Below are 8,471 nucleotides of genomic sequence, written 5' to 3'. Positions count from 1 at the left end.
AAAGGTCAACATGAACACAACACATTTATTTAATCAGCTCGACTCAAACACGACTCGTTTTCTAAAAGCTTAGATATACCAACCCAAAACCTATATATTTTCGTGTCGTATGAACTTATCACTTTCTAACACGTGTCATATTAAAAAATACTTTTGTAACACCTTGTTTGATAAGAAAATATTCCGACTATTCAAACACTCAACTATTCAAATAAAATGATAATGATAATGATAATAATAATAATAATAATACTATGGGCCATAACCATTCCTACAATCAACCCAACATAAAACACCATTGCAAATCCTGCACATCTATTAGACCCAACAAAAGCCCATCATTAAGCCCAACAAACCCACTCATTTTTATCATATATCACAACCTATTAGGGTTTCATCCCTTCAACCCTCTCTGCCCCTTCAACCCGCCGCGCTTCATCGGAGCAACAAATCACCGGTAACCTTCGTTTTATCTTCAATTGATTATTGATTCTTACTACAAACATCTTTAATATGTTCTTCTTTTCGTCATACATTAATTTTTACTTACATTTATCGAGATTTTGTATGTTAATAAGTTGTAATATATTTATTAGTGTCTGCAAATTGCTGATTTCGCATTATTCTGTGAAGTTTTTCGAATTTTTAGCCGATTAAGAATTGTAGCATTTTGAATTAGTTTAGTTTGAGCTGAAAGTTAGAAAATTTTGAGCTAAAAAAACTGTTTTTTACTTGATTTGTTGTTTGATTAGATATGTTATCATATATTTGTAATGATGATATATGAATTTAATAAAAAAATGTGAAATAATGTGTGTTTTTAGAGTGTGATGAACTTAAGGTATGAACCCGAACCCGAACGCAACACAAATATTTGCATGTTGACATGAAGAGACCTGTTTTATCTTTTAAATCGTATTTATACTTTAAAGTTATAATTTTATATAAAAGATTTACATTTATTTATAAAATTTTAAGACTTTTTTAAAATTGTAAGTTTATGTGTAAAATACCCAACCTGTTTGTTTTATAACACAAAACATCCTTTTCAAAAAAACTAGAAAAATAAGGGGTTAACTCACTAGCCAGACCGGTTGACCTGAACACAGCCTGTTTAGCTAAAACTTGTTAGTGGGTTCGACTAGAAGATGACCCGGACTTATTTATACTATGCAGTTAGTATTGATGTTATATCTGTCCCCTATTAAAATATCGGTCTCAAATATCGGTCAAAATATCGGTACCGATAATATCGGCGATATTGACTGATATAACCGATATATCACTGATATTTGACAGATAAAACCGATAGATTCGATATATCACTGAATTATTAGTGTTATATTGCTATATATATAAATTCTACATTATATTAAAATTACCAATATCCCACTGATATCTCATCGAGATAACCTGTATCTCTAATATCAGTCCTTGACCGATATCCGGTATTTTACCGCATTAACTGCATAGATACTAAACCAATACCCATGAATCTTAAGCTAGGTTCTTTTCGTGTTCGAAATTTACAATTTTAGTACCTTTAAAGCCATTGAAAACTTGTGTTTTGGTATTGGAATTTTAAACGGTCATTGTTGTAAAAGCAGAAGACCAATGGCACCGAAGGACAGAAAGCCACACGTTAGCAGGAACCCTGACTTGATCAGGGGTGTGGGCAAATACTCACGGTCCAAGATGTACCACAAGAGGGGTTTATGGGCCATCAAGGCTAAGAATGGTGGTGCATTCCCTAAACATGAGAAGCAAGCTGCTGCTGCCGCTCCAGCTGAGAAACCCCCAAAGTTTTACCCAGCTGATGATGTTAAGAAACCGCTTGTTAACAAGCGCAAAGCCAGACCAACTAAACTCAGGTATATACATTGATTGTTTTTATGCCCGTGGTCTTAAAAGCGTGAGGCGAGAGGTTCATGTAGACGATTTGTTGACCAGATAGCCTCTCGCTAGCGGTGCGCTATTGAATGTTATGTTTAAGTCATGGATATATTGTTCTTGTTGATTTTTTTTGATCGTTTTTACGTGTTTAGGGCTAGCATTACCCCAGGAACTGTGCTGATTATACTGGCCGGGAGATTCAAGGGAAAGAGGGTTGTTTTTCTGAAACAACTTACTTCTGGATTGTTGCTGGTTACTGGTAATTTATTTTTTATCTTCATATCTGTTGATTAAAACCCTTGATTTATTTATTTATTTTTTGTGTTTGCCAGTTTTGCATACTTCTTTTTTTCATAAAATAGTTTTTTATTTTATTTTTATGTTTGCAGTTGCTAATGCTCTATTTGTTATTTTTTTATTTTTTTTTCTCATTTTTAGATTAAGTGTACTTGTACCAATATTATAAAGAGTAAATTACAAAAATCGTCCTTTATGTATGTCAGTTATTGCAAACTGTGTCCTTTGTCTTCAATAATTATTGAAAACGTACTCGATGTTTGCAAACCCTTGCAAGTTATGTCCTTTAGCCCTAACTCGGTTAATTTTTGTGGTTAAATCTAACCAAATGGACCCCGCATGAGGGTATTTTTGTGGTTAAATCTGAACAAATGGACCTCACATGAGAGTAAAATGACCAAAATACCCTCATGTGGGGTCCATTTGGTCATATTTAACCACAACAAATTAACTGAGATAGAGCTAAAGGACATAACTTGCAAGGGTTTACAAACAGGAGAGTACGTTTTCTGTAATTATTGTAGAAAAAGGAGACAGTTGCAATAAGTGACATACATAGAGGACGATTTTTGTAATTTACTCTAAATATAACAGTTTTTATGAATTTTTCAAGTGTTGAAATTCAAAAGATGAAACGAATTAGATTTGTATATGTACATATCATTTTATGAAGATTTTTATTTATTATACATTGTTTCAAGTATGATTGTTGGTAGAGATCAACCTGTACTCAAATGTTTATTCACATATTGTTATCGGTTTTTATCCAAATTCTATTATGTTTTTTGGAATCATTGACTTGTTTTTTATATATAGGTCCCTTTAAGATCAATGGTGTTCCTTTGAGGAGAGTGAACCAGTCGTACGTTATCGCCACATCAACAAAGGTAGACATCTCAGGGGTAAATGTGGAAAAGTTTGACGACAAGTACTTTGGAAAGAAGGTTGAGAAAAAGAAGAAGAAAGGCGAGGGCGAGTTTTTTGAAGCAGAGAAAGAGGTATTGTTGGCTTATATCTCCTTTGGGTCCATGTTTTCGTATACCTAATTGTTTTTTGGTCGATGCGCGTTATAGGAGAAGAACGTCCTCCCACAAGACAAGAAAGACGACCAGAAAACCGTCGATGCAGCGTTGATTGCAGCCATCGAAGCTGTTCCAGATCTGAAAAGCTATTTGGGGGCTAGATTCTCACTCAAGGCAGGCATGAAGCCTCATGAGCTTGTGTTTTAAGGATTTATGTTAAGTAAAATCATGTCTCATGTTATCATAGATCTAGAGGATGCAGTTTTTTTGTTTTTGTTTTTGTTTTGTGCTGAGTTGACTATGAATTTCTCTTTATATGTTTCAACTTCAAGTACCTTAAAATTTTCCAAAGAATATTCTATTCAATCATTATCTTTGCTTGATGATAGCAAATGAGCATGTTTGGTACTCACTGATTTCAGACTATAACGCTTTTTGTTCTTCATCTCTACAAATGATGTATTCATATTAATTTATGAACATTTTTTTTAACATGTGTTGGTGACAAAGACCATACATATAATGATCTAGTATGCAAAAAGGATCACTAGTGTATACCAAAAGACCGACCATTTGTGCAAGTATCTCAATAAACAATAAAAGTGATCAATGCTCTTCAATGATTTTTGAATCCAAGTATGAAATATTTTTCAGAGGATAGCCCACTTGATAAAGTCAGAGGTCTCCAGTTCAAACATGGGCAAAGACATAATTTAGATCTATTCGTGTAATGTAGAGAAGTAACAATGGTTCCGGTTTAAATTTAGGTTTATTCGTGTAATGTAGAAAAGTAGTTAATTTTTTTTTTCAAGTTTAGTGTATTTTATTGTAGTTATATCTATTCGTTCATTGACCAATTGGCCCAGTCACACTTATTTTTTGTGTGCACAAGGTTTTCAAAGCTTTTTGAGAGAAGTGGAACATAACTATTATACATCTATGTTTGAGGGGAAACAATTTACTTTTTAAGGTTTATCTTTAAGGTTTAGCATTAGTATTTAGAGTTTAGCTTTAAGGTTTAGCATTAGTATTTAGGGTTTAGCTTTAATGTTTAGCATTAGTATCAGATGAGTGCCAACTTGATTAAGTGGATTACAGTGCCACGACATTAAAACTTGAAAACTTTTGTGACGAATATGAGAAACTCTAAAAGTATAGCAGAGAATGTGAGAAACCCAATAAGTCTATTGTGTCTGCAACTTACAACTGTTGTTATATATAACTAGCAGGATTCCCCCGTGTGATGGTAGGGGAACTCAGTCAATATCAATTCGGTTTGTTTAGTTTAGGTACTTGTATAGTACCGACACTTGGTATAACAACCTAATCAAAAAACACAAAAACCATAGACACCATATACCCCAAGAGAGGCTCTTTAAAAAATAAAACTTTCTTAAAAAAGTTAACGAACGAAAGTTTTTAAACGGGGTTTTCAACACAGCTACGTATTCAACTTTAAAAAAGAAAAAAGATAACGACAAAAAGAAAAATCAAATCAAATAAAAATTAAACGGATTAAAAGCATATATTATTTAAAGTATAAGGGTAAAATTGAAAGTATAAAAAAATGCACTAAAAACAAACAACTAGAGTAAACTCAGATACCAAGTTTGATATTTGTTAGTTATATGATAATTAGCTATATAGTTCTGTAAGTATTTCTTTATTAAATCTCTACATTTTTTTTCCAATCAATTAATACTTGTTTTACCTAGAGTTGGCCATTTATCAGTTCTTCCGGTTTAAAAACCGGTTTGGTCTAGTACCGTTTTTTGGCCAAGGCGGTTTAGGTGCCGGTTTCGATTCGGTTCCAAACCAGTTTGGGCGTTGGTTTTTTTACGCTATTTCGGTTTGGTTTGGTTTCAGTTTCAAACAAACTCGTATTTTTTTTCGTGCATTTTGTAGTCGACATTTGAAAAGATTACACAAAACGAAATATCATCAATATACACCTATTTAAACATAACATATCACTAATATAAAAATACATAATACAAATTACAAAGTGACGTCCATTATAAGCTTTTAAATTTGTAACTTTAGTAAACGATCTTCCATTAACTCGTTTATATTCGGCTACAAATTCATCAACAACATTCTCATCGTTATTTAGATCTTCCAACTCGTCCATCCGTCTGCAGTAGATTATGTGAAATCTTTTAAGTACTGTAAGCATCTTTCTTTTGATTTCATTGCTTGTACGCTCGGTTGCAAATTTCCTCGTCAAATATGTCCTTGAAGCAATTTCGATAATCAGGATGACAATGATACCATATACCCCCCCCCCCTCTTGTAAGTCTAAGGTCATAATGTATACAAAATCAAGGTCCAATGTCTACTCCTTGTCTTCGGTCCAAACGGGAACACCTGGAAGCATCCCAAAAATATGGTGAAGGAAAACGTTTGCAAGACGAGAGCATTTTTTTGCGTTTTTCGTAAGCGATTTTTGGTTTTCTAAATTGTGATCAACCAAATACACCTGCTAGGTATTTATAGTAACAAGGGATCGCAAAATAGTGATTTTTTTGGGAGGGGGAAGGGGACAACTAGATTTGAGCCCTAAACGGTTGGGACGATCCAACAGCTAAAACCCGTTTAAACTGGTTGAAACTTGTTTGAACCGGCCGGTTCTGGGACCAGTTTGGGCTAGAAACCGATTCGGTCGGTTTTGAGATCCTAGGAGCCAAACTCGTGGGTAATGGGCGGTTTCTGTCAGTCCAGGACGGTTTCGATGGGAAAAACCGGTTTGGGTACGGTTTGCCAACTCTTGTTTGACTTATAAAAACCCAATGAAATTGAATTTACAACTACTACAAATATAAGATGCTTTCGTCAGCCGGCAATAGTGCCGCCATTCAATTGGACAAAAAGGGCGGCAGCCATAATAGTGCTAGGCAGCTATCTGGCACTCCTCTATTGGCCCAAGAAATTTACGCTTTTATCCCCTTTAAAATTACGATTTTGCCATCAGTTAAAAATTATGTTTTCGCCCCCGCTTAAAAATAAATTTACGCTTATGCTCCCAGCTAAATATTTCAATTTTGCCCCCGGTAAAAAATTACGAATTTGACCCGTTTCAGTTTACACTTTTGCCATTAGTTTTTTTCCCTTAAATATACGGTTTTGCTATCAGTTCAAAGTTATGTTTTTGCCCACGCTTAAAAATAAATTTACGCTTTTACTCCCGGCTAAAAATTCTAATTTTCCCATCGGCTAAAAGTTACGATTTTGCCCCGTATAAATTGATACTTTCGCCATTAGTTTTTTTATTTCTCACAGCCAGGTTACGGTTACGATTAATTTTCCCATTGGCTAAAAATTACGATTTTGTCCCGTATAAATTGATACTTTCGCCATTAGTTTTTTTTCTCACAGCCAGGTTACGATTTTGCCCTCAGCTTAAATTAACATTTTGCCTTCCTGGTGACATTACAAGTTTGCCCCCAGTGCAAAATAACAGTTGTGCCGGCAACTTCATGGCACTCGCCCGTTGGTCCATTTAGTTTACGATTTATCCTTGAATTAAAATTATGATTTGGCCCTCAGTTAAAAATTACGTTTTCCCATCGTTTTAGGTTTTTTTTACCAAAACTATAAAGGTTTTTTGTTTTAATTGGTTTACTCGATTTTATTTTTTTTCGTGTCAAGGTGTTGCCTAAAACTGGCTCATTAGTCCTGAAAAATTACAGTTTTCCCCTGAGCTCAAAATTACGGTCTTATCATCGTTTTTGTTTTTTTTTTCCTAGCAAAATTATAGTGGTCTTTTTTAATTGGTTGAAAATTATTCGGCCATCGCCCCGCAACGCGGGCGGGGCATCTACTAGTTTAGTACATAAATATTAGAGGCTCAAAAAATGCAAAGGCTACACATTAAATGGGCTCCTTGGCTGGGCTGAGTCCAAATCCATTTGGAAAAAGTGAAGGAGAAAAACATATTACAATTTACGAAGGCTGGGTTGGGCCAGATAAAACAAGCAAGTCGGTCCCTTTGTGATGTCAGGCCAGCAGTTGATTGGATAACTGAATCATTGTTTGGTTGTTTCATCTCTAACCGGTTGAACGGGTAATACTTCGACCGACTGAAATTTATTGAATATTAACTTGTATATCGTTTTAATCATGGAATTGAATTATTGTAGTAAATTTCTCTTTTGTAATTATACTTAATTGCATTAACTATTTGTTTATAAGGGGAAAAAAAGGCAAAAAGGTGTTTGTGAGTAAACCCAACCCAACCTAGCTATTTTTACCCATACTAAAATAATTCATTTGACTCTTGCTATGTGCTATATGGTAATTTCGTCAACTTAAAGGTCAAATTAAAAATAATAGCTAGAAAAGTAACAATTTAAAGTTTAGAGGTCTCAAAGATTTTCATTAAAATCATTTTTTGATTGTAGATATGCGACAACTTAAAAGCATATTCACACACACATATATATATAGGGCTCGATTCAAATGAAAACTACCATAACTTGTGAGAACCGTGAGAACTCCTTCTTTCCGCGTGAGTTGGACCAAATTTTTTTTTGGTACTAATGTAGATAAAAATATTATAAACAAATCTGTAAAAAAAGTAAAAAAAAATTGTCAAACTCGGTATTTTGACTGATGCAAGTTTTTTTACACGCTGGTGTAAATTTTGTACGAAAATAAATATTTTTTATGCCTCATGTAAATGTGTGTATGCGGCATTTTTTTAATTTTTTTTTGTTTTGCTGCAACAAGTGATTTTTTATGACTTTTAAGAAAAAAAAATCGAAAAAACCTTTTAAATGACCTAGTTCTTACGGTTCTCACAACTTAAGATGGTTCTCCTTTTAACCCATCCCTCTACATATACACACACATTTAATTTGCATTAAATATTTATATTAATGAATTTACATGACAAACTGAGTATTGTAGTGCACGTAATCTAGCTTATGAAACAAAAAAACAAAGTTGGTCGCTATTATATATTAACCTATAAAAAATGCGGAGGTTGAGCTTAAAAAAATACTCACGAGTTGAGCTCGAGCTTGAGCTTTAAAAATAGGTTGGTTCGGACGGTGCAAACAATCTTATCAACAAACACGAACACGAGATATTGGGGGACAAACCCGCGATTCTTTCTATTCAATCAAACGAACTTGCAAGGAAAATGGACAAATAAAAACATTAACCTAGACACCAATTTATAGTACTACTAAACTTTCTCTGCAAGATATTAATTCATAAACTTATTACAAAGCTAATTACCTAAAATAAATCAAACTT

The 8,471-nt window shown here is 33.8% G+C and overlaps 1 protein-coding gene across 1 annotated transcript; it reads left to right on the top strand.

The window, feature by feature from the left end:
• The first annotated feature begins 313 nt into the window (after positions 1-313).
• LOC110889794 (60S ribosomal protein L6) lies at positions 314-3,620 on the top strand. Its single transcript, XM_022137359.2, has 5 exons — positions 314-457; positions 1,608-1,871; positions 2,046-2,152; positions 3,007-3,188; positions 3,264-3,620. The coding sequence occupies exons 2-5, from the start codon at positions 1,615-1,617 to the stop codon at positions 3,417-3,419; spliced, it is 702 nt and encodes a 233-aa protein (XP_021993051.1). The 5' UTR covers positions 314-457; positions 1,608-1,614; the 3' UTR covers positions 3,420-3,620.
• The last annotated feature ends 4,851 nt before the right edge of the window (positions 3,621-8,471 follow it).

Source organism: Helianthus annuus, chromosome 11, assembly GCF_002127325.2.
Source record: "Helianthus annuus cultivar XRQ/B chromosome 11, HanXRQr2.0-SUNRISE, whole genome shotgun sequence".
NCBI classification, from domain to species: Eukaryota; Viridiplantae; Streptophyta; class Magnoliopsida; order Asterales; family Asteraceae; genus Helianthus; species Helianthus annuus.
Note: the sequence above shows the minus strand (reverse complement) of the source record. Positions and strands in the feature narration are given on the sequence as shown.

Excerpts from the sequence above, each read along its gene's own strand:
- LOC110889794 (XM_022137359.2), top strand. The coding sequence starts at position 1,615 with ATGGCACCGAAGGACAGAAAGCCACACGTTAGCAGGAACCCTGACTTG. Across the intron at positions 2,153-3,006 it reads TGGATTGTTGCTGGTTACTG|GTCCCTTTAAGATCAATGGT; the intron begins GTAATTTATTTT and ends TTTTATATATAG. Across the intron at positions 3,189-3,263 it reads TTTTTGAAGCAGAGAAAGAG|GAGAAGAACGTCCTCCCACA; the intron begins GTATTGTTGGCT and ends TGCGCGTTATAG.